The following is a 25,720-nucleotide window of genomic DNA, read 5'->3' as shown; positions in this document are numbered from 1 at the left end:
CCAAAATATTATATAACAATCTAATACGTTAAAATATTAATAAATTATCAAGACTGAAAATATGTACACGTGTATTCCTGCATATCATTTTAGGAGAGTTAATACTTTTACAGCCATCTCCCCATTTCCTTATAAAACCAACTGAAAATGAAATATTAGAAGATACTATGTTCCACTTAATTTTCCAAACACGCACTGTATAAACTGTAACTAATCACAACACAACTGGGGATACCTACTCATGTGACTCACAAGTCCTACGTCATATTAATTCATTAATTTTTTTTAAATAGCATAAGATATATATTTTATGAATAGATCTATAAAAAATGCGGGTGTATTTTTTTCTGTATGTCATGTGAAAATCTAATGCAGTTTTTCGGGAGAATTGAAGTATATTTCAAGCACAGTACTTTATAATTATTTGATAGGTTGACCAATACACAAGAAACACACACGAACACACTTATCATTGTAAACTGTTGTGACCAATTCCTCGCCTCCGTGACATTCCGCTCTACAGGTGATTGATAATGAGACAGTCAAAGATTAATCGTAGAATCTACACAAGTGGGAGGCTAGTGATTGCTGGACACAATTTAAAGACTTTGAAAGACCGCTAGTTCTGTTACGACAAGATGAGAGGGGTGTTCGGCATAGTGTGCACAATATGTCTGGTTTCCAGGGCCTGTGGTAAGTACAGTTTCTTTTTCTGTGGGTTTTACATCATGGTCTGAACTATATTTTCGAATCATGACCTCTATGACTTACTTTTATTGTATATGGTCACTTAGAGGTCATCAGTGGTCTGAGGAAAGATTATGTGTTCTATCATTCATCGTTACCTACATTAACCATGTTAAAAAAACTAACAAGTAAATATAACACCATCCAGTGGGGGGTTTTTTCTACATTTTTTATAGGAATTATGCTAGTTATTTTAATTTATTGGATTAAGATATTTTTTATCATCGACGCATTTATAACTAAATATTTTTATGCTTTTAAATTGTAGGGTTTGCCTTGCGACAATCATCATTTGACCCAAATGCGCTTTTCCAGCAACAAGCTCAGATAGCGTCTTCATCCATCAAAGGAACCGGAAGCGTAGCGTCACCTAGCGGAGGAACATCGGGTTCCCAAACTGGAGCAAGTTCTTCTGGTGCAGCATCCTCCTTCGATCCTAATTCACTGAACAATCAAATGATGCAAAGTGCAAACCAGGGTCCCCCAAACACCGGAGGTTCTTCTGGAAGTTCTTCCGGATCCTCTTCCTCTTTTGATCCGAACGCTCTAAACAATCAAATGATGCAAAGCGGTGGCTCAGGGGGATTTGATCCTAATGCCTTAAACAACCAGATGATGCAACAAAACTCACAGAGTAGCAGTGGAGGCGGTAGTAGTTCCACTTCATCGTTTAATCCAAACGCGCTAAACCAGGGAGTGTCCCAGTCTCAAAGTGCTGGTGGATCGACCGGCGGATCAGGGAGTTCCGGCCAAATGAGCGGAGGGTCTTCGTCGTCATTTAATTCAAATCAGCAAATGGCGCAGTCGCAGAGTGCTGGAGGTTCAAGTAGTCCTTTACAGACAAGCGGTAGCTCTAGTGGTTCATCAAGCGGTTCCTCATCGTTCAATCCTAACGCAATGAATCCACAAATGTCGCAGTCGCAAAGTGCAGGAGGTTCTAGCGGTGCCTCAAGTCAGATGGGCAGTGGCACAAGTCAGATGAGTGGCTCTAGTCAGACTAGTGGTGGATCTAGTGGTGGTTTCGATCCTTCATCGATGAACAATCAAATGCTGCAAAATAATTTACAACAAATGTCAGCGGGTCAGCAGATTAATTCTAACATGATGAGCAGTGGTTCTTCCAGTGGAAGCGGCAGTAGTGGGGGTTCCTCCAGCATGTCAAGCGGAAGTGGCGGATCCGGAGGAAGCGGGAGCGGGGGTAGCGGAGGTAGCTCGGGTAGCTTTGATCCAAACTCAATCAACAAACCAGAAAATAATAAGATCGACCCCAGTTTATTGATGTCAAATATGGGTAGCTCCTCCGGCGGAAGTTCAAGCGGTGGATCTAGTCAAATGATGAGTGGTGGTAGCTCTGGGGGAAGTTCAAGTGGCGGATCCAGTCAAATGATGTCGCCATCTAACATGATGGGTGGTGGGAGTTCAGGCGGAAGTTCCAGCGGTGGATCCAGCCAGATGATGAGTGGAGGAAGTTCTGGAGCAAGTTCAAGTGGCGGATCCAATCAAATGATGTCGCCATCTAACATGATGGGTGGTGGGAGTTCAGGCGGAAGTTCCAGCGGTGGATCCAGCCAGATGATGAGTGGAGGAAGTTCTGGAGGAAGTTCAAGTGGCGGATCCAGTCAAATAATGTCGCCCTCAAATATGATGAGCGGTGGGAGTTCAAGTGGCGGATCCAGCCAGATGATGAGTGGAGGAAGCTCTGGAGGAAGTTCGAGTGGCGGATCAAGCTCTAGTAGCGGTGGAAGCATGCCTAACTTTAACCCCAATCAGCTGATACAGAGTATGATGGGTGGAATGAATCTCATGAATCCTAGCCAATTTATCGGAAGGAAACGATTTGTTCAATAGACATTAATTTGTATAATGCAATAAAGTCAATATGATTTTTTCTAAATGTTTTGGTATGGCGTCCATTGATCACATATCAGTGTATATACAAATAAAGCACCCACTTACTTGAATGGTTTTCAATTAAAGAATCACTTTATCATTTGTACACGATTTGGCGAGTGATAGTTGCATAGAACTTATTTCGCAAACAGAAGGCAGAAATCTAGATAAACACACTAAGATGCTATGCATCACTTTCATCAGCTATCCTTAATTTAAAATGCGCTCCATTCTGGTATACTGTGAAGTTTTATTTAAGATCATTAGGACAAATTTTCGTAGACGATCAGCAAATTGATAGTTTGCTTGTTTGTACACTTTATTACGGCTACGTTTTATAAACATGCATTTTGGGATGTTAGTCCATCAGTTGGGAGTACACACAAACTCCCCCCAAAATGTGAGCCATTGCTAATGACTTAAGTACCGTATATCAGGTTTTTTTCCGCGTGTATCCAATTTCCGCTTTGTTCGCGAAGATTGCCGAATCGCGGGAAATAAATCAGCGTAAATTTGATTCATAGTTTTGTTCTTATGAATTAACAGAGTTCCCACTTTCCTTATAAAGTAAACATGTCAGTTATAGTACGGTGAACTGTGTTCAATTAGTTTAATTAGAGGTATATATTGCGGGATCGAAGGATTGACCCCAAGAATAAGGTAGCATATTCTTTTTCATAGTATACAGATTTAATTATAATAGATTATAATAGATTTGTTATATAACCATGGTGCATAGAGTAATCCGTCCTTGTTTTGGTGACGAAAGTCCTCCCGCCTCCCGAGAGCAGGTCTCGGAAAAAACAGATCGAATTCACCGGATGTTAGATATTTTTTTCACCAAATAAAGTCGTTTCCAATTAATAGCAGTCTTTGTTGAAAGCTTGTGCTACGTTTTAGCTTTTATCATTGAATTTAATGAAGCGAGGGGGCAAATCTCAACAGATTTTAATTGCCCTATATAAATAACAATACTATAGTAATAAAAGAGGGGTTGTCATGGACATTTTTTCCGCTTGTCGGAAAACCCCAGGAAGTTAAAAATGACAATGATCTATTTAAGTCTATTAGCCCAGGTTCCCGTTTCCTTGAATTTAAAAAAAACACTTAATTGAAATCCGCAGAGAACAGTTTAAATTCAATGTAAGCCCAAAATTCAAAGATTTCTACCTTCACTTGTTTCCTCTTTTTACCTAAAAAAAAATTAACACGAATGATCTTGCAATTTTCACCATTATCATCCGGGTACTTTCCAGCACTTTCCAGCGCTCACACGAATTTTTTTTTTCAGACTAGCTCCCAGGTCGTCCATCAGATGTTTTTCAGACCGGGAGCTTCAGATATGCAGCTATCTATGCATGTGGTATTGCCACAAAAGGTACATTGAATTTATAAATATTGAATTATTCAGCAAAGCAGGTGAAAACGGGACTGACGAAAGGATTTTGAACAGTAGAATACTAGTAACCGCTGTGTACGTCATAGCGAGTACAATAAATTATTCCAATGCCGCTAGCTGGCTTTTCACCCCCTTTTTTAATCGGGACATAATTGGTTATCAGATAATGTATTTTGACCAATTTATGAAATTAAGCATGTCTTTATCTTGATCAGCTTTTAAGCTGATATATTATCGTTACATTGTACAATACTAAAGGTAACATTTTTAATGAAGAATATTTCATGTGTGCAGCTTATTTTATTTTTAAAAGATATATTCTCAAGAAAAACAATTGAATATCTGTCTTTTTGAATTTCATACAATTAATTTTTAAAATAATACTTTAGACTGAAATATATGTAACAGATATAACCTGTTAATGGCAAAAAAAAAAATTCACTGAGGGCAAAATTAAAACTGCACTAGTTAGTACCCTGACTTTAATGTCGCTTGCAGGTACGTATATTTGTATCCATTCTTTTTTACAGTTAAATTGAGTTAAGATAAATATTATATGTTTTTTCAAAACTTTACAGAAATATCCAATTGTGTTTCTTTTTTCAAGTTGTTTATATGGCGGTTAGTTTCTTGTGTATACCGGTATAAATCTTGTTTTAAAAACAAGTTTTCGGTGCATGAATTTCAAATCGACAAAACTCGGCTACATCATAATTACGTTAGGAAACATCTGCATAAAACTGGCCTCCATTTTATCGGAAACGGACATGAAGGAGATAAAGTTTTCCGGACACGAGCGGATAAGATACATGTAGAACTTATTTAAATCACCCTTCCCTGAATTGGTGTGAAAACAACAACCACAAAAATTTGGAATTGTTCATTCTGATTCTGTTTCAGATATGAAGATGATTATTCCATTACTTGCAGCTTTGATTCTGGGCTTAGGTAAGACATTCATTCAAAGTTGAAACATTATTTTTTTTTCTTTTTTCTACTGTACGAAGATTAAATGAATGCTTTTTACAGGTGTTGCTGATAAAGTCAATTTTGCAAATAGACGACTAACAGACAAAAAGAATTTGACATCAGCAGTTGACAACAATTCGGAAGAATCCCGGTTAAAACATTATTCGTTATATCAGAGCAGGGTGCCAGCCTACACAAAGTACCAGTTTTTTCGTCCGCATTCAAAAGGAAAGAATTTTAACAACTGGAATGGAAAACCACATTTGTCAAATGTACCGATAACCGCAATTTTAAAATTGATGATGACAGGAAAATTTGATGTCATTGCAAATTTTGCTCGACTTGAAATTGCTCCAACAAGGAAAAATGGTAATCTTCATCAGCAACCATACGGTACATTGCCCGGGAAATCACAATACAACTTTTATCCAAGACCATCAGCTTTGTCGTTTGTATCGCAAAGATATAAACCTTTTAAAGAGATGAGCTACCATAATGGACCTCGGGAAGGAATTGCCAATTATCTGCCCAAATTTGCCGCTGGTCAACCTGTTTTCCAAGATACAGTTGTCCAACTACTTCCGCAATCTGCGGGATCAAATGGTTATGCAGTTTCGGGACCATCATCTTTACCCACGTTTCAAAATCTACCTTCCGAGTCATTACAATTCATGACTCAAATGCCTGAGCAAGTAGCAATCATGACAAATTCTGTTTCTCCGCCTATGAAAGTTGGTTTCAGCGGACAACAATATCAGGTTTCGTTTGAAAATATGTATCACCAGTACCAGAAGATGCAAGAGAAGTCGGAGAATACTGAAAAATCATACTCGGAACTCTCCAGACTTTACGATATTATGAATGCATTGAAAGCTTTACATACAGAATCGAACGATAAGGATCAACAGATCAACAGCGAAAACAGGACCTATCGACCTGCAATCCAGGCTATTAAAAATTCCTCAGTACCTTCTCATCCAGATAAGAATTAATTGTAAAGGAACTTTACCTACTGACAAAAACTTAATCCATCTCGGAGGCTCTAAATTTATATTTTAGCAACTCTTGGTATTAATTGTACCTTTCATGGTATGCTTAAAAATAAATAAATTTCGTGTCTTTTTGTTTTACTTTTTACCAAACGTGCTTGGGTCAAAGTTTCCAACAGGTTGAGAATTTGGATCAAAGTTTCCAGCTGTCATGGAACTTGGGTTAAAACTTCCGGTTCCTCCGGCGCTGGGTTGAAAGTTGCCGGTTCCACCGGCGCTGGGCTGGAAGCTTCCAATCCCTCCAGCACTAGGTTGGAAACTGACTTGTCCCCCACTGTTAGCTCCTGTCTGACTAACTGACAGTGCTCCAGGGTTGAAACTTCCAGCGCTCATGGAGTTGGGGTTAAATGCAGCCCCTCCATAACTATGGGTATTGGGATCGTAGTTTCCAGCTGCAATGTGATTCGGGTCAAATCCAGGGGCGCCAGAAGGGGAGAAAAGAACGTTTGATTGCCTCTTGATAGGACCTAAAATGATAATGTTTAGGATAGTACATATAATCTTATTTGTCAATAATTAACGTCTCAATAAAGGCATTTTATAGACATGTGCACCAAGAACTCTCTAAATCGCCAGATTTTAGGAACGAAAACTTTAAGTTCAATGCAAAAAATAAAAGAGATTTATTCTGTGAAAATATTTATTTATAGTAGTAAACTGTCCGTATGCATACTGATTTTTATGTGTAAATAAATAAGGGCTTACTTGACAAGCACAGCGGAAGAAATGCGAGCAATACGACAAAATTCATTTTGCCTTCTTTCCAGAAACTTGGAACCCTTGGAGAATAAGGACACCGATGTTTATAAGTGTGATATATGTTGATTCCGTCATGTCCAGCGTTGTAGAAGTGATAAGATAAGATCGAGTCTCCGCGACCTGCATGTGTTATATATTAAATAATCGAATCTGATTTTTCTTACACTGCTTTATTCTTAGATAATGATGCATATCAAACACTGTCAATCTTTTTGCTCATAATTAATAAACTGCCCCAAGCTGTACATAGAATATATGTATATGTATATATTCTTAACCACGATCGTTTGGATTTTGAATCCCTAAGGCACGTAGGCATTAGGGGGCGGGGTGGGGCTGCTCCCACATTTTGCGCAGCATTTACATGTAAAAATGATTTATCATAGAATTGGTCCCTATTTTTTGGAAACATGTAAAATAAATGGAAAAGACAATGAGAAAATGAACAGCTTTTTTTGTTGCTTGACAAGATTATTTGGATGACCCCAACATTTCCAACAAAAAAAAAGGCCTTTGAGACATTTTCCCCCTTTCAAAAACGTTGCTGTGTGCATGGAATCCCAGCGGGGCATGGAAATGTCACAAAGGCCTTTTTTTTTTTTTGAAAATTGATGTATCGAAATGAAAACTATTTTATTGATGATCATAATTGATAGATGCAATATATGCAAGTAAATACGATTATTTCCACAAGTATAAAGTATGGTTTCTTTCCTAACATTCATATGAATTGAATTATAGGTGACATGGGCATACATTGTAACACGTATCAGCCATGATGTCGCATTTTCCATATATTTCATGTGATATATCAAAAATGCAAGTACCTTTATCCAAACTTTATGTACAATAAATACAATGTAAGGAAATAAAAATTACTATTCTTTTCTTTCCTCATTTCAATAGATATTCATATCATTGCGCATGTCCCAAAGACTTTCGTGTATAAGCCCTATCATTTACCTAACCATATTTTGGATGTGGGGTTGTTTGTTTTTGTTTTGAAATTTTTGTGTTTTTTGTTAAAATTAGATTTTTTAACATTGGGCATTAAAACCAGACACAACACAGTTGAAATACATAAATAAATAATTTATTTCTTTCCAAATGCATTAGGATCAAATCCACCGGAGTTGAATCCGTTGAGTGAATTGGGATCAAAGGATGGAGTCGAAAATCCATTAGGATCGAATGTTCCCATGTCAATGGCAGGTGTACTGAATCCGTCGCCTGTAAATAAAAAAAATAAACATCGTTACAGCCCTTTTATGAGCCCTACAGGCCTTCACGGTCACCTGAGTACCATAGCCCATACGTATACCTGTCGAGCAAGCTCATTATATGCATTAACACTACATGTATATTACCATTTTGGTCCAGACCTAGAGTCAAAATTCCTACCTTAGGGACATGAAATGTACAATATGGGTAGAGGGTTTTATGGTCTTTCTAATTATGCAGTGAGTTTCTATTCAGTATCAACAGCAGTTAAGAAGTTTTTCAATCATTATGTGTATTAACACTATATGATTATTTTGACCCCGCTCTAGGGCCGAACCCCCTACTCCGGATGACATGAAATTAACAATTTGGTAGAGAGCTTTCTGGTCTGTATAACTATGAATTCAGTTTTTCTTTCAGATGTGTGAGAAGAGTTTTGAATAATGGTCAGATTTTGACCATTTTGGCCTGCCCCTAAGGCCCATATGGGACAAAATTTGTTCCCCTTACCCCCAAATTGCATTATACCAAATGTGAAAAGAATTAACCATGTAGTTTTCAAGAATGACAAAATGTTCATTTGTTAAGACACGCCGCACAACGCACGACAACGGACGACGACGGACAGTAACCATTGAAATAGGTCACCTTAGTGACTCAGGTGACCTTAAAAATTTATAATGCAATGTGAAGCGTGCACTTTCTAAATCATTCTTCACAAAAGAATGAAATAGGTATAAATGTTACGCATGGTAATTGCATAAATAATATGACATAAAAAACAACAAAATACAAACTGTCAAACCGTTTGTTTACTTAAACATGCTCTTTTATTTCAAAGCGTTTTAAAATCATAAACTTTTTTAATTGACTAAAAGAAGATTGAACATAATTCATGCAATTTTCAATGTTTTGGCAATGCTTGCAAAAAACAACACGGTCAAAGTATGACCATCTCCCATTTGAGAAATTTATCCACCAAGAGACAAACATTATGTCAATTTACGAATACTCGAAGCATAATTTAAAAAAAGATGAGTATATTATGATGAAGCATTTTGTTGGATTAATAAATAAGATAAATTAATTACCAAATCCGCCTCCGCCAAATCCATGGTTAAGTGCGTTGGGGTCAAAGTTCGAGTGAGAAGCTGACGCGCTCACTCCGAACCCCCCTCCTCCGAACCCATCTCCTCCAAACCCCCCACTGCCAAAGTTCTGGTTGATTGCATAGGGATCAAAAGGTGCTGTAAAATTATCAAAGCAAATCGTGTGTTAACTTGTATTCTTAATATGATATTTTTTTCTATTTATAAAAGAACAATCTATTTGAAACACTTTGTAGATTTAAAATAGATTGCTTTCATGAAAAAAAAATTTAAACGGTCACATTTTCTTTTTATTTTCAATTTTAAATACTATAAAAAAAAATTTGCAATCAATTTATCTTTTTTTTTTTTTAAATATCAAATATTATTTCTATAGCTTAATTATTGATTTCCGGCAATGATTTTAACAAAAAAAAAATGAAATATGGGGATAAAAATGTGTATAAAGCCAGTAAATTCGAAGAAACCTTACCCCCAAAGCACAGAGGTAGCAGGGTCAGTAGAGCTAGGGCAAGTCCAGCCATATCACAATCGCGCTTGGTGTGGGAACGCAATCTTATCATTTCTATTTATTTATAACGCTATGTGCCGGTCATAGTCATTGTCAAAGTTACATGCCCCTACAGCCATGTTTCCGGTATTTTCCGGATTTTCGGACATTTGGAAGTGTAAATGACTGATTTAACCGCTGCAAGCTAAAGAAGTTTGTTGTGTTTTTGACAGTTTAACGGACGCTAATTATTTCACACACGTCCATGATCAAAAAGAGTCTAAGCTAGAACCGGTATTTTCTGACCATTTTTTATGTTTATTGTAGTCGACCCTTTCATGAACTTTATACATGAAATAAATTAAATCGGTTCTTATCATAAAAATATGTTGTTTTCTATTTTGTGCGTAAACTGTGGTCATTTTTCCGGTTACTAGCTATTCAAATGCATGTAATTTAATTAAAATGAAATAAAGTCTACTCAAATTAAAAATTAAACATTTTACAATACTATTAATACGAGTGTTAAGAGGATTATCATAAATATACGAAAACTTAATGCTAAAAACTATCTCCTGTGGTTTGCGTGAATAATCGTTCAGAATTTTTGTGGCTATTAGCATGTCCCGTGCAATGCACTTATGAAATGGCAAAAAATTTATCCAGAAGGAAAAATTTAGAATTAAAAAAAACTGAAATTTAAAACTATTTTAAGACTTAGACAAACGCATACTTTAGATTTTAAGTCTAACATCTTCAAAGCGTTATCAGGCGCGGATCATTAGATCAAAGGAGATGTAAAGCGCGATCGAATTTGATCTGATGATCCGCGCTTGGCAACAAGGGGAGAATTCAATTGTTTGTATGCAATTCTACAATAGAAGGGTTAGGAGAATATTCGATTGGCTTTGGTTTGATGCCAATAAATTTTCCTTTTACTAGAAAAGTGGTTGGAGGAACGTCCGTATTTGATTTCATACATATTTTTAGTCCTATTTAACATACAATATGTTAATAATGAGTCACTATACCTCAGTTATTGTTCGATATTTCTTGTTGCTGTAAAGTGTTTCACAAATAAATACCCAGGATGAGATCAAAACAACAGTGTGGAGTTTTTATATCATATATCTAAATCAAAACACTTTTATTAAAATTCAAATAGGGAATATAATTTATTCAATCTAGTTTAAAATTCGACTCGCAAATTCACTCCTCTATTATACGCTGACAATAGATGTCTTTTCCTCACTTGTTGTAATATTTTCAGGCGTTGGCAAATACATAATAAGAACGCTGAGATCTTCAAACACGTGTGTCTTTATTGAAACACTCGGAAATGCTATTTGCGTGGACCCTGAGGTCCACGCAGAAAATATATAAGCGAGGTTAAACCGGATGCTATGGGGAAAATTCAACTTGCGCATGAGCTAGCCTGGTTCCTGTGTGTAATGGGTACTAGATCAGAGAACCAGGCTAGCACACGTTTATCTGAATCGGGATCGGGATTCCGTGCCATATGCACACATAAGTTCAAAGGCGCTGTAATTGTAAAGTTGTCGGTAAACAGTACAAAAACAAAGTATACGTTTAAAGAAATGATTGGCATATGAAATGAACTATCAGTATTATGAAATAAGTTAATGTTATGCCGAAACTACAACATGCATCAACTAGCATAATTTGCAATGTTTTGTTGTTTTCCGAATACACATGTAACTAAACTTTACTTTTATAGAAGGCGAGGCTAGAGAACTTCCCGATTAAATTTTTTTAAGCATTTAAGTATGATTGAATAATTATGTCACTGTATGAAAGTTAAAATCTCAAGAAAAATGCATTAAAATATGAAATTTTTAATTTACGCAATGCTGTCACTGCATAGTTAACAAAGTAGTGCGAATCGTAATGTGTGCGCAAATAGTAGAATTCACCGAATGCCTGATACTGTACATGCAAACTTCATTTATAGATAGATCATAATTATTTTAGAAGTATGAATCCTTTAATAAAAAGTCAGGGCTATACATACATGTATACGTAATACACCGTACAAATTTAGTGGTTAAAAGCAGAGGGCTAGAGTCGGTGGAATCTCTGATAATCTTAAGGCTTTCACGTTTTTGTTGGAAACACATGCAAATGGTCCACGTATTGTAGTCCTTTTTAAAGGACAGCAACTTGTTTACATTGAAGATACGGGGTTCACATGAAACATCGCATGACCAATGTGACGTAACAGGGGCAATCTCAAAATACAAAATCAATATCATACACTTGTGATCCATATTTTTCAATTCAAGATAAATAATGGCTTTTTATATTCCACAGGAAACAAATCTAACATGATATTTTGTCTTCAATAAGCTTGCGATTCCAACAATAATATTCAAAATTTAAATTGGTTCAAAGCATTTTTAGTTTATTTTGATTTAACAAAAGTTTTGTCAATGGAACAAGACTATGATGATCAGTTTGAGATCAAATGTCAAGCATTGATAAAGAATTCTCTCTCTCTCTCTCTCTCTCTCTCTCTCTCTCTCTCTCTCTGTGTTTGTGGGTATTCTTCTTTTAATTTTATCATAAAAACGTTTTACATTTTAAAAGAAGTACTTTCTAGATATTGTAGATTTTAAAAGCAAACATTCCTCTGTATCAAAATTTGTTTGACATACTAAATACATTTTAAATGTCTTACATTTGTTTATAGAAACTCAAGGTATGTTTTCGGATATTGTGATGGCACGATACATGCCATGTGGTAAAACGAACGCGCGCTCCAATGTACTGTTTATCAGAACTTGGTATCATCAGCAGATAATGGCAGCTGACCCATCGTCACCAAAATGATTCTATCCAACGGTTGTCGGCAAATGTGAACATTCCTATTAATTTTCGGTGTTTTCTCTTCCTCTCAATGGATTTCGCTCGAGTTTTCGTTATTTTCGCCATTGTCACAAGTGAGTTAAAAAATTAGCGTAATGAATTTTAAACAGGATTACTCCATAAAAAGATGTTACATATGCATGTATTTTGTTTTACTATTCATGAAAAAACTGTGATATTTAAATTTTTTTCGCGCAATGCCTATTTCTAACTTCAAAGAGATTAAAGGATATTGTAATTGAATTTTTGCAGTAACCAAGAGCATTCCACTACCCGGATTGGAAGAACTTTCTTCTGAATATTATGTCAAGAAACCAAAAATACCTACAGAAGCGGCCATTCAGAATTTTATTAGAGGGGGCGCTGATTTTAATTCAATGACAGATAAAGGCAAACATCGAAATGAGGCTGACCAAAAATTTGTTACTAAGATGGCGGATGGTCAAGATTCGGCTACACTTTTAACAATGTTAAAACATATGAATGGTGTGGAGCTGCTAGAATTGTTAAACAAGGCGTTAGCCTTGCCCAGATCAAAGGAAGCGGTCTCTAAAATTCAAGAGGTAAAAACCGTTACAATTCCCAGAAAACATGTGCTACCGTATGTAGGGGAGAAACAGGAGAGTCAATCGACAATGCCTTTAAACATTGGTTCCGATGGAATGGAAACAAAATTGAAACCAAATTATCCTGAACAAAGCAATTCTAACCTTAATGAAAACCATGCAACTGATACAAGTCGACAAATTCCACACCTTAATACCTTGCAAATGACAGAAAACAATAATAATATGGCATCGCTAAATGGTTATGAAATCAACAAATCAGGAAATAAAATTTCATTAACCAATGAAGCCAAAGGATCCATGCCCGCAAAACCAACGTTTACAAATGAAGTAAAATTTCAGCAGAATAATGGGAATGCTAATCCAAGTGTCACTGGAAGCCAAACAGTACACAGTGGGAATTCTATGAATACGTACAACTCGGCTCAACTCAACACAAACCCAATGTCCATGTTATCCGCAGGGATGAGTTCATCTGGGGGTGGCAATGTAGGTAAAACCCAGTATATTCTACCAAACGAAAATCAAGTAAGCAAAACCGCAGAGGTATCTCGTTTTGACCCCAATCGCTTGATGAGCTCTTGGACGAGTACAAATGGCTTCAATCCGGCGAAGTACAACGTTGGTCAAAACTTCATATCTGCTGGTGAGTGGACGAGATATACAAACAGACCAACTGGGTATGCGGGAATTATGCACAAGTTTAGTCAGGCACCGGCTGGGAACCAAAATCCCTCAAATTCCCAGACATCAAGCATGTTAGATCAAAAGAATAGTCAATCCTCATCACAGATGTCTTCGTCAAACGCGATTCAAAACTCGGCTTTATCTGCGCAAATGAATTTCATCCCGAACAGTATGGTTTTACCTAACTCCAAACTTTCCAATATGAATATAAAGCTTAGTTTTGATCCAGATAGATTGAACATTTTGCAAGGATCATTCCATCCTGGTCAGTTTGCGTCTGTTTCTACTTCCAAGTTAGGCACTTCTCAACAACCGCAATTCGATGCTAATGCAATAAATCAACAGCTGATGGGACTTTCCGGTAGCGGTGAGCATACGATGCAAAATCAACCGCAAGCTAACCAAGGAGCAAAGAAATCTGGATTTCAAACGCCATTTAACACTGCTTTTAACACTGCAGCAATGGGGTTCAGCCCCGATCTTTTCTTAGGTCCTCTGTCTCAATATTCAAAGAAGCATACTCCAAATAGTGCAGATAAAAGTACAGAGGCACAGAATACAAAACAAAAAAGATCATTTTATGATTTGATAGAACTGGAAGCAGACGATGATCAAAATGGTTTTTCGTCAAATGTCTCTGCCAAGAACGTGACTGTCCACACGACCATTGCACCGACTGCATCTTCAACCGACCAGACGATGCAAACTACGACGCCATCGGAGAAGGTCGTATCTTACTCGGGTTTTGATCCTGATGCAATAAACAAGCCGATCATGTATAACCCAGGCACGTTGCCAGGGATGAACATGGGGTCATTTCAGTACAACTCACAACAACAACAACAACAACAACAACAACAAATAAACCCGAACTCTACAGAAAACAAGTATGCATACCTTGGGTTTAATCCTTCTCAAGTGAACAACGCAAAGATGAGTTTTGACATCAACTCTCAGCTAGGAATTGATGGAAAATCCCAGTCGTTTGGGGGTCAAGCTTTTACTGGGGGTTACGATCCTATGAAAACTAACATCATGGCGATTCAAAACCCGTTTGCCAAAAACAACGACAATAGCAGCCATTCTTTCACTGCAGGTACCGTATCCGGGTATGAGTCGGCTTTTGTCGGTAATTTCAACCCTAATAGTATTAATCAAGGAATGATGCAAACAATGATAAATTCAAAAAATGAAAATAAGACTGCAGGTGCAGGAGGTTACTTTGGAATGGGAATGGGATTTGACATGTCGGGATATAGTGGCAGTTTCGATCCATCATCGGTCAACAATGCCGTTTTTAATCCGAATGAAGTAAACAAGGTGCAAATGCATTTCAATCCAAGCGAGATGTTGGAGAAAAACCCTGGCTACGACGCGGACAAAGCATTAGCGTACAAGTTTAACCCCAACCACATCAACAACATGCAGATGCATTTTAAACCATCTTTCTTGGCAAATAATAATGGAGCGCCGTCGTCTGCGGCTGATAACGTCACCAACAGCTCCACAGCTAATGGGGGTTCAGGGTTCGTGCCTGGTCTGCTCGGTGGCGGAAACAAGAATGAAATACCAATATTCAATCCGGACTCCGTAAACAATGCTCACATGCACTTTGCCCCAATCGGAATAAACAACCAAATGGTCCCTCAAACAAATAACAACCAGACGACCAATACAACCGCTGCGCCAACCGAGGCGTCGACTTTGTTTAATCCTAATAACGTTAATAACGCCAAAATGAGCCTCAATCCAGGCTGGATTGTTCAATCTGACAGCCCCCGGACAAAGGGTCGATTTAAGTCAGCCTCCACGCCTGGTCTTCTGGAGGGTGTAAGGGTGTTTTTGGAAAATAGCAAAGTAAAGGAAGGGACTAATGAGTCGTGGCTTCAGCTGTTATCAAACAATCCATAATTTGTAAAGTGTTCTTGTTCTGATATAAAAACGTTAGGAGTCATTGAGTGTGATGTTATTTAATTCTTAATTTAATACTACATAAAATAATTGTCTTCTTATTTTAAACATTCCGATGTTTTAATCCTCTAAGAAATAAGCCCATCAAAATTGTTCATTGTCAAGACTTTCGACGGAGAAACAGAAACAAAGGCAATAACTTACTGTGAGTGAATAATAAAAAATACTAGTAGTTCTCCATATAGATACTGAAGACGCAGAATTTTCGTCGTGATATACTTTTGTTTGTTTGTGATGTGAATTGGTATATTGGAATTGAGTTTTATTGTTTTAAAATAAAAACCTTTCTGATAACATGTAATATTAATTTTTGATTTGGAAAGAACGAAATTCTATCACCAAACCCTATTCCTGCTTTTACAGTATATTTAACAAGTGATTTTTTTTACAAGCTAAATTCTAAGAAATTTGTGACCAATTGATATTACTGAAGCTTAATTAAAATAAAAGCAGTTGTTAAATAGGAAAACATAGTGTCAGACTAAAGAATTAACTGATACGACACAGATTAATTTAACTTTGTCTTTAACCATCACAAGAATGAGAAAACCGGAAGCTTTTAAAATTCTGTACATTCGTCATTGTTTCCATGTTGTAAAAATTCCCTATTTCTATGGCAATGTAAATCTTGGCTGGTATAACCACTGACCACCAGATACATCAGACCATTTACCGTGTTCTATCGTTCACCTGTCCAGCACCCTAACTGGACCATGGCTCTTATCACAACCTCGTGAGCTACTGAAGATAAGATCTCGTACTATTTCTTGAAACAGTAGAATCGTTAGATTGACCACAATTTATCATCATTACGTGATCATTACGGAATTGTAGGTTCGAACTATCGAATTAACAATAACAAATACTGACAAAACACAGCCATCAGAGTCAGGTGTACTATGTGGCTGTCTGTCATCCTCGTCGTGGCAGTCATTTCTACGGGCGGAAATGCTCGATATCTCAGAGGTAAGGTCCTATTTCGGTCCAGTATTAAAATTCGTTATTAAAGGATTCAAAATAAATATATTTACTATGAGGATATTTCCCAATTTTGTTTGTAATGTTACAGTCCGCCAAACACAAACCGGAAGTACTAGCACCGGAACTAGTGGCACTAGTTCCGGGTCAAGCAGTAGCGGAACTGGCGGAAGTACAAGCACATCAAGTGGCGGATCCGGTTCTAGTCAACAACTCTCACAAAACATGCAGCCACCATCATTCTTGCTCAACCCCTCACAGTTCATGAGTGGCTCAAGTGCGTATGTACATATCTTTTCCACCTTAATCCACATTCTTTAATCTAAGAAATAGTTAACTACATTTGGTTTTTTTCATTTATCATTTGTATGTAAAAGAAATTCACGATATTTTAGATCCTCCCCTTCAAACCCAAGTGGTGGTGGATCCAGCAGCACCATGAGTGGTGGGTCCAGTAGTAGTGGTGGTTCATCATCACCATCTTCAAGCAGCAGTGGTTCATTAATTCCATCATTCGACCCTAACAAGGTCAACAACATTCATGCTAGCTTCTTAGATCCCTCCAAGCTGCAGCTTGGCCAATCTGGCGGAGGAGGAGGGGGATTCGACCCCGACCAGGTTAACAGCATGGCCTTCAGCTTCTTCAACCCCAGCGCTCTTTTGAGTAATGGTGGAAATAGTGGTCCATCAGGAAGAAGTTAGTGTTTTCAAGTTTTTATACTGTATGTTAACAACGCTTTGATTCGTTTAATTGTATCGATTTTCGTCATCTTCAATTTAAAGAAAGACGACAGACTTCAAGCGGTGGAAGTAGCAGCAGTGGTGGAAGCAGCCCTCCAAGCTATGACCCAAACAGTGTCAACAAACTGACAGCTAATATGCTCGATCCATCCTCTTCCAAACTTGGAGCCAGCAACGGTGCTGCCGGAGGCTTCGACCCAGACCAGTTCAATACCATGCAATTCAACTTCTTCAACCCCAACCAGATGTCAGGAGGCGGTGGTGGTGGTGGTTCAGGTGGTAGCAGTGGTAGTACGCCCAAATTCGATCCCAACAGCGTTAACAAAATCCAGTCCAACATGCTGGATCCTTCATCCTCAAAGCTCGGAGCAAGCGGAGGGGCTGCAGGAGGATTCGATCCCGATCAGTTTAACACCATGTCTTTCAATTTCTTTAACCCACAAGCTCAAGTTGGAAAAAGAGGTAAGAAAATATATCTTTGAACCTAGACCGTTGTGCAGCGATGACGACGACGACGATGATGATGATGATGCATTTTTGATAAAATAGTTATATGACTGATATTTTAGTTATTCATAAACGCCAAAGCTCACCATCCGGACCAAGCAGCAGTGGAAGTAGCAGCAGCAGTGGTGGAAGCAGTGCTCCAAGCTACGACCCAAACAGTGTCAACAAACTGACAGCTAACATGCTCGATCCATCTTCTTCCAAACTTGGAGCCAGCAACGGTGCTGCCGGGGGCTTTGACCCAGACCAGTTCAATACCATGCAGTTCAACTTTTTCAACCCCAACCAGATGTCAGGAGGCGGTGGTGGTGGTGGTTCAGGTGGTAGTAGTGGTAGTACGCCCAAATTCGATCCCAACAGCGTTAACAAAATCCAGTCCAACATGCTGGATCCTTCATCCTCAAAGCTTGGAGCAAGTGGTGGGGCAGCTGGAGGATTCGATCCCGATCAGTTTAACACCATGTCTTTCAATTTCTTTAATCCACAAGCTCAAGTCGGGAGAAGAAGTGAGTATTTGTAATTATTTTCAGAACTAGAAGAGTAATTTTCATTTTGCTCTCAAAAGAATATATGGCATTAAAAAACTTAATTACTAGTACATGGTCTCGACGAATAACATATAATTTAAAAATCTGCTAATTTACGTTGTAACAGAGTTTGATTCATGTACTTTATGATACTTATCAAGCATTTAACGATATTCCAGGTATTAGAAAACGTCAAACGTCAACTTCTGGTTCAAGTAGTGCATCATCCGGGTCATCAACCAGTGGCAGCTCAAGTGGCACTTCCGGTGCATCATCACAAATGATGAGTCCAGATATGTTCATAAACCCGAGCGCATTTTTAAATGGCGGTAGTTCCGGGACCAGTGGCGGAAGTCCGTCCTCATCTTCATCCTCTTCATCATCTTCTTCCTCTTCCAGTGGAAGTGCACAGCAGCCTTCTTTTGATCCAAACAAAGTTAACCAAATCCAATCTAGTTTTTTGGACCCTTCCAAAGCACAACTTGGATCTGGTGGTTCGGCGGCCGGGGGATTCGATCCTGATGCAGTTAACACCCTGTCGTTCAATTTCTTTAACCCTCAAAATCTTCTTGGGCGGCGATAGATTTAAAAGGATAAGCGAGCGATATACAATTTTCCATGTGTTTTAAAAGAAAAATAAATTATATCTTTGTATCTTCAAGCTGGTTACTGGTTCAATTTATTTCCGGTATTTGTTTTTTCTTTTCCACATTGTACCTTTTACAGCTTGAATTGTATTTTGATTGTTATTTTTCAATAAAAAGGCCAAAAGTTGTATACCAAATTTAAAAAATCACGTCATGAAATCGTTTCCTTTCATGATAATCCAATTTTTAAAAGAACAATTTAGATTGGATCGTTATTCTGATAGCTTTTATTTTAATTGAGATATAATCTGGATTAAAGAAGCATCTGGATTAATGAACTACCTATTGAAGAATAACATTTGAAACATTTTTTGTTGAAATAATGAGATATGGAGTGTTTGGGTTAACGAGAAGACTTTTAAAAATAGAGTACATGTTCTTGTAATATTACAAGTATTCTAATCATAAAAATAAAGATTTTTTTTTAATCTGATAAATCAATCACAAATGTTCCTAATTCCCTGGACTATCAATATGATTCGGGAATAAATGCTGTTTAGATAGTCATACTAAATACTAGTAAATAAGCATGACATTGATAAGTCGCACTAAAATCCATGATTGTATACAAATGACCTCCACTTAACATCTGTCGCACCTATCGCGATAGCAGAATATACTGATAGTAGATAAGACCATACTTATCATTGAAATATTCGACCGAACGTGTTCTTGTGACCAGCACAGAAACAGGTGAACTGTATTCACTAGACAAGATAGAGCAAATCAGAAGGAAATCTGTGACGCGAGCAAGGGCTATTACTTAAGAGTGATATGGCATGATAAAACAATATCAAACAAAATGGCGCAGTATTATATATACGATAAAAAGGTATCAGAATACTATCAGTATATACCATTATTGTATTTTATCATTTGAGGGAATTAATTAGCTGACTGATTTTAATATAATTTCTACTACATAATTTAAACATCTGGTGAGATTTTTTTAAATTGTATGTTGATGTCCATCCCCTTAGAGCTTATTTTGCACATACATGCTATAGACTACAGCAATTGTCAAAGGTCAGTGGTCAGTCTCGATCACACTTATCGACTGGTGGTCAACTCATTGAATTTCTCTCGTTCTCATGAATAATTCATGACCTTTTCCATTTGGCTCCTTCATCCTTACCTAAAGGAAATCCCCTATTCGTTTTAATGCCTACGCATGCATATATAAACGTCCGCATTAACTTTGTTTTCATAAATCATATTATAACTAAAATATGTTGATTTCCCCTTGTTGGGTATAGAATTACATGTATTAATATTCATGAAAACTACAAATGTTTAAAGAGTTGACCCAAGGTCAATAAAGATACTTGCGTGCCTGGTCATTGGTGTTGACGATGGTCGACTTCAGATCTTGGTTCCCTTACTATACACACAACACATAAATAAAATTGTATTGGGTTTGAAACAAGTGTTTATTTTACATATTGCCATTTTTAATGCACAAAGTCTCTCTCTTTATTTTTAGCTATATTGGCCAGAATCTTAACAAATTGCAGCAATTATTTCTTATGCTGAATTCCGGAGAGGAAACTGTCACAAAATCGTCTGGAAAATATACTTTAAATACTGTACAGATTCTCATTAACATAATATTTGTTTCACGATATTTCAATATCAATAAAGAATGTCCTATAATAGTAGAATGCCTTTACTTGTAGTTCGTGAAACTCAACACTTTATCGATATATTTATAAACACGGTATAAAGTGATTCTGTAACATGCCTTATCTACCATGTATCTTAGAGTTTAGAGTGAGCGCTTCTATAATTCCTCGTAGCCTATTTACTAACAGAAAAGCAAAATGCTACCAAAAGTACTTTTATTTACATTGATATATTCCATATCAGCAGAACCGAACCGGTATGTTTTGGAATTCCGAAGACTTGCTTCTGGTAAGTTTCTTAATATCCATTTCATAACTAATCCCGCTGATGTTTGACATCGGTTTATATAAACATGTTTCATTGTTTTGTTTTCAAAGCAGAGTTTTAACAATAATGTACATGTACTTTGATTTAAGCAAATTCGGCAGCGAGAAGACAAACTTTTGATCCTAACTCTATGATGTTTGGAGGGGGAGGAGGGGGTAGTACTTCGAGCACCTCCCAGTATATGGGATCGTTTAATCCCAACCAAATGATGAGCAGTATGGGGAGCGGAATGAATATGTTTAATCCGGGATCCCAGACTAACAGCCAACCTTCGTCGCAAACATCCGGGAGCTCGGCAACATTTGATCCCACAAAGCTCAACAATCAGCTGAGCAGCACGTCAGGGACTTCCACCAGCGGATTGGGTGGTGGTTTCAATCCCAACCAGCTGGGTAGCGGAGGATCAACCCAACAGTCGAGTGGCTCCAGTGGACAACAGGCAGGAAGCACCAGTGGATCAAGCTCTACATCGGGGACGTCTGCTTTTGGAGGCAGTTTCAATCCCAACCAACAAGGTGGTGCTCAGTTTACCAATCCTATGTCACAAATGGGAGGAGGAGGTCAGGCTGGGTCGTCTGCTTCATTAACGCCGAGTTACAATCCCAATAACGGTGCAGTAAACATGGCAGGGGGATATGACCCCAATGCAGCAAACTCGGGACAGGGAACAGGGGGCAATGCTCCAACGTTTACTAATGGGATGGGCATGAACGCACAACAGCAGTCCATAGGAGGGGGAACCATGCCAAGCGGCAGTGGTACCGCACAGCAGTCAGGATCCGCTGGCACGATGACTCAAGGAGGTTCTAGTACTGGAGGTGGGGCGTCGGCGTTTGGAAGTCCGTCTGGATCGGGATCTTCATCTGGAAGTTCTACAGGAACCAGCAGTGCTTCCTCGTTTGGAAGCCCAAGTGGATCTGGAACGAGTTCATCTGGAAGTGGCAGCGCCTCCTCTTTCGGTAGTCAAACGGGATCTTCAACAGGGACCTCTGGGAGCGGTAGTGCTACTTCGTTTGGCAGTCCGACTGGTTCTGCAAGTTCGACACAAGGAGGGGCAAGCTCTTTTGGCTCTCCTACAAGTACACAAGGCGGATCTAGCAGCTCGGGAAGTGGATCAGCACAGACTTCCGGTGGTGGGGCCGCGGTGCCGTCGTTTGATCCCATCAAAACAAATGTCGAGACCACACAATCTGGATTCAACCCTTTAAGCCCGACGTTAGGTATTTATTAAGCATGTTTAACCTTGCAACACACTGTAAACTTGGATATTTTGATCCGTGAGTTTTGAAAATAAATGTGATACCATGCAAAGATAAATTCATATACTCGTATTTAACTTTTTTAATTTTGGGATTTTCATACATAGATCTTCTTCTAAATGAGATCAATAAAGTCTTAAAATGGCAACCACAATCGAGTTCTTTTAACATGATGATGCTAAAAATATCAAAAAACTATTTTGTTATCTTGCAGGAAAAGTTCAAAACTTCATGGGACCCCAGTCAGGCTGTAAGTGCAACATTGTTAAAAAAAAGACTCAACATTGTTGTCTTTTTAAAGCAGTCTGTAAAGAATATGTTGTTGTTTTTTAAGCAAGCGGAGGAGTATTCGATCCTGGAGCAGTAAACACTCAAATGGCAGTACAGGGCGCAAGTCTGAACATGTTTGGAGGTGGGCGTTTTTAATTTTTTTTTACTTATTAACATTGATTTTTTCCAACATGATTAGAATATGTAGTTATAGATATGTAGCAAAGTGACTACACAGTTTTTCAACCGAGTCTTGGTAATTGCAGAATAATGCGGAAATCAAAATTTTTCGAATTAAAGAACGCTCAATATGAAAAAACATTTTTAATATATATGTTTGAACTGAATATACACTGATCACGAATTCCATAAGGTGCTGGTGGAGGCGACCCCAATAAAATGGACGCCAGCTCACTAATGGGTGGATCCCCTGGGATGATGAGTGGTGCCAGTCAGGTTAACGGTGGAGCCAGCGGGGGCAGTACAAGTGGAGGATCCAACATGTTTAATCCCATGGGATCAATGACGGGCGGATCTTCCGGGGGATCCGGAGGAGGGACTTCCGGTCCTATGAACATGATGAACACTATGACGGGATCGTCATCTGTCACTGGACGAACGAGCGGTTCCGGTAACATTACGTACATTTTGTAAATTCTCAAAAATAAAGATAAATATACAGAGATGTATAACGTTTCCACTTATATTTTGAACATAATTGTCATTGGCAGATAGTAGCAGTGGGACCGCCTCCAATCCCATGATGCCTGGTGGACTGCCCCCAGGCGGAAATCCTTTGGATCCAATGGGCGCTATGTCTGGTAGTGTAACATTTTTTTAAAAAGTTGCCTCGCTTTCAGCAAGCGCTTCTGCTTCTTGTACACATGTTATAGGAGCTTATTGATCAATGGTTGTTACAATGTATGTTAATATATTCGGGAACCCATGAAAAAATGTCATTTTGATGCCTTTCATCCAAAACATCTTTGCTTTCCATTTTCATGCTTAAAATTTTATCCATTGCTTCTCTCATGCAAGATGAACATAATTAAAAAAGACTACACGATCGAGCGAATATAACGAGAGGTTTTAACATCTAATTATAAGGGGGCCGGATGGCCAACAAATTATCCATAAGATTTACCTTGAAAATTTAGATATATTTTATACCATGAACAATATTATTTAAGTGAATAAAAGATACAGTATTTTAGCTTTACAATTTGAAAATATTCCTCTCTCATACAGAGGAGAATAATTAATTAACACATGTATAGTCTAAGAACGGCCATGACCAGCTTTACACATTGCATAATAAATCTTTGATTATTACATGTAACTATGAGCATATACATCTTTTGAAGGATATCTTTGAGATCGTTGATAATTTTTCACAACAATTAAGAATTCAGTTTTCATTTAAATGATGCGTAGCATGCTGTTCACCACGTTCGTGTATCAACGGCTTTTTAAATCACTCGAAAAAAATAAATAACTGTGTGCTTAATTTGATGTTGCATATGAGTTTTCGTGCTTCTGGTCAAGCAAACAATAGGCGCAAGCTGGGTGCGGGTTTTATTGTTTTCCGTTTTTATTCAATGTTTGGTAGGTGGCGGTTCCATTTCAAAGTTTTCTGGAGGTTCAAATCTAGTGGATCCCAAGGGATTTATGAATGGTAATATTTCCAATCTCTATTAAAATTTACTTGTCCTAAAAATGGTGGGAAATTATATTTTTTGTGAAGGCTATGTTTTATATGAATTGATTTCCTTGAATAAGTTAAAAAAGAGATTGTAATAGCTATATTTTTGAAACTGATCATATATTTTGGGATTGTTTTTAAGGTGGCGGTTTGACAGGATCCCAGTCAAATCAATTCTCTTTGCTGGGTGAGTCAGCAATATGTATTGAAGTTAGGCCCCCTTTCAAAAAAAGTGTTTAAAAAATTGCTCACATTGTTGACAAAAATATCTTAAGTCGATTACTTTGTTTTAGTCAGTCGGTCGGAGGAGGACGAATTTTACCTATTAAAGTGGCTCTAACAATACAATTGAAATACATGTAAATACATTTTTTTAAATATAAAATATCTCTGTTACGTTTAATTTATTCCTTCGTATATACATGTATTTGTAGGAAAACGAGAAATAACAGGTAGAGTGCATTTCAATATTGATAAAAAGAAAATCGAATACGAATTCAATGTCTATCGTATTTAATCATGTGAATGATATTAATAAATTCAAATACTATATTGCTTAATTAATCATATATGTGCCGATAATTAAAAGTAAACGGTTTATTGAATTCGATACATGTGTACTTATTCTACGATCAAATAAGGTTTTATCTTTTTTTAATTAATTGTAGGTGGAGTGAAGGTAAGAAAAAAGATTTCTTTTAACTGTTTCGATTTAAGTCAATGAAACTCCTGTAACTTTATACATGTATGTAGGTTGAACTTCGAGTAACATTTAATTTTTTTTTATAGGAAAACAAATATTTGGACCTGTTTTTATCCCTTCTTAAGGTTCTCGAAACCCTTTCAACAAAAAACTGATATTGTGTATGTAGTGTGAGAATCATTAAAAAAAGCTCGGTGAATCTTAAAAAAGTTCGAAGTTCTTTGTTCATTTGTCACCGTCAATGCTTGTGAAGAAAAGATCTTTTATTAACATTATCATTAACAGAATGACACCCCCCCCACACACACACACGCACACAATTATGTGAACAAATAAACACCAAATGTCACTTCAAAAATTGTCTCGGTCATTAAATGAAAAATTTGAGAAATCATGCCCATACCAACCTCCCAAAATCAACAAAGCAACCCGGACAAGATGAAATCGTGGCATCCTGTCGATAATTCATCTGCGACATAAGTACACATCTAACCAGGTGCTTACCTTTGGGAAATGGTTTTGAAGATTGGTATAGCAAAATCAATGAAGGACAGACTACGTGCTAGACCGTATTGAACAACTTAAAAAGATGAAAACATTAAAAATATTTGTCCAGTTCCGCCCCCCTCCCCCGCCCAGTGATTATTAAAATAAATATTATCGTGTTTTAACGAATATTTCGTGGATGTACAG

General features: G+C 37.6%; 7 protein-coding genes across 12 annotated transcripts; 5 read left to right on the top strand and 2 right to left on the bottom strand.

Annotated features, from left to right (window-relative positions):
- The first annotated feature begins 553 nt into the window (after positions 1 to 553).
- On the top strand, positions 554 to 2,708 carry LOC128177361 (uncharacterized transmembrane protein DDB_G0289901-like). Its single transcript, XM_052844049.1, has 2 exons — positions 554 to 693; positions 1,016 to 2,708. The coding sequence occupies exons 1-2, from the start codon at positions 639 to 641 to the stop codon at positions 2,593 to 2,595; spliced, it is 1,635 nt and encodes a 544-aa protein (XP_052700009.1). The 5' UTR covers positions 554 to 638; the 3' UTR covers positions 2,596 to 2,708.
- Positions 2,709 to 4,831: 2,123 nt separating this feature from the next.
- LOC128177272 (uncharacterized) lies at positions 4,832 to 6,124 on the top strand. The gene is made up of 2 exons (XM_052843926.1): positions 4,832 to 4,984; positions 5,066 to 6,124. Exons 1-2 carry the CDS (start codon positions 4,939 to 4,941, stop codon positions 5,995 to 5,997), a joined length of 978 nt encoding a protein of 325 aa, XP_052699886.1. The 5' UTR covers positions 4,832 to 4,938; the 3' UTR covers positions 5,998 to 6,124.
- LOC128177273 (uncharacterized PPE family protein PPE21-like) lies at positions 6,125 to 6,914 on the bottom strand. The gene is made up of 2 exons (XM_052843927.1): positions 6,760 to 6,914; positions 6,125 to 6,521 (listed from the first exon to the last, which is right to left on the bottom strand). Exons 1-2 carry the CDS (start codon positions 6,803 to 6,805, stop codon positions 6,133 to 6,135), a joined length of 435 nt encoding a protein of 144 aa, XP_052699887.1. The 5' UTR covers positions 6,806 to 6,914; the 3' UTR covers positions 6,125 to 6,132.
- Positions 6,915 to 7,890: 976 nt separating this feature from the next.
- Positions 7,891 to 9,747, bottom strand: LOC128177274 (keratin, type II cytoskeletal 2 epidermal-like). The gene is made up of 3 exons (XM_052843928.1): positions 9,616 to 9,747; positions 9,126 to 9,281; positions 7,891 to 8,043 (listed from the first exon to the last, which is right to left on the bottom strand). Exons 1-3 carry the CDS (start codon positions 9,704 to 9,706, stop codon positions 7,907 to 7,909), a joined length of 384 nt encoding a protein of 127 aa, XP_052699888.1. The 5' UTR covers positions 9,707 to 9,747; the 3' UTR covers positions 7,891 to 7,906.
- Positions 9,748 to 12,492: 2,745 nt separating this feature from the next.
- LOC128177281 (GATA zinc finger domain-containing protein 14-like) lies at positions 12,493 to 16,046 on the top strand. Its single transcript, XM_052843938.1, has 2 exons — positions 12,493 to 12,593; positions 12,772 to 16,046. The coding sequence occupies exons 1-2, from the start codon at positions 12,551 to 12,553 to the stop codon at positions 15,681 to 15,683; spliced, it is 2,955 nt and encodes a 984-aa protein (XP_052699898.1). The 5' UTR covers positions 12,493 to 12,550; the 3' UTR covers positions 15,684 to 16,046.
- A 461-nt stretch (positions 16,047 to 16,507) lies between these two features.
- Positions 16,508 to 19,157, top strand: LOC128177142 (uncharacterized transmembrane protein DDB_G0289901-like). The gene is made up of 6 exons (XM_052843720.1): positions 16,508 to 16,709; positions 16,813 to 17,002; positions 17,117 to 17,418; positions 17,505 to 17,924; positions 18,032 to 18,475; positions 18,676 to 19,157. Exons 1-6 carry the CDS (start codon positions 16,643 to 16,645, stop codon positions 19,077 to 19,079), a joined length of 1,827 nt encoding a protein of 608 aa, XP_052699680.1. The 5' UTR covers positions 16,508 to 16,642; the 3' UTR covers positions 19,080 to 19,157.
- Positions 19,158 to 20,894: 1,737 nt separating this feature from the next.
- LOC128177091 (secreted protein C-like) lies at positions 20,895 to 25,244 on the top strand. Of its 6 annotated transcripts, XM_052843628.1 has the most exons (11): positions 20,895 to 21,054; positions 21,183 to 22,313; positions 22,567 to 22,602; positions 22,687 to 22,764; positions 22,996 to 23,253; positions 23,354 to 23,443; positions 24,232 to 24,297; positions 24,467 to 24,511; positions 24,759 to 24,776; positions 24,993 to 25,003; positions 25,114 to 25,244. In XM_052843628.1, the coding sequence occupies exons 1-11, from the start codon at positions 20,964 to 20,966 to the stop codon at positions 25,180 to 25,182; spliced, it is 1,893 nt and encodes a 630-aa protein (XP_052699588.1). In that variant the 5' UTR covers positions 20,895 to 20,963; the 3' UTR covers positions 25,183 to 25,244. The 6 variants fall into 6 exon arrangements, with proteins under 6 accessions (XP_052699588.1, XP_052699592.1, XP_052699589.1 ...); XM_052843632.1 differs by lacking the exon at positions 24,232 to 24,297; XM_052843629.1 differs by lacking the exon at positions 24,467 to 24,511 and having other exon boundaries at positions 25,114 to 25,242.
- The last annotated feature ends 476 nt before the right edge of the window (positions 25,245 to 25,720 follow it).

Source organism: Crassostrea angulata, chromosome 3 (genome assembly GCF_025612915.1).
Source record: "Crassostrea angulata isolate pt1a10 chromosome 3, ASM2561291v2, whole genome shotgun sequence".
In the NCBI taxonomy this organism is placed as follows: domain Eukaryota; kingdom Metazoa; phylum Mollusca; class Bivalvia; order Ostreida; family Ostreidae; genus Magallana; species Magallana angulata.
This window is presented reverse-complemented; position numbering and strand designations above follow the sequence as displayed.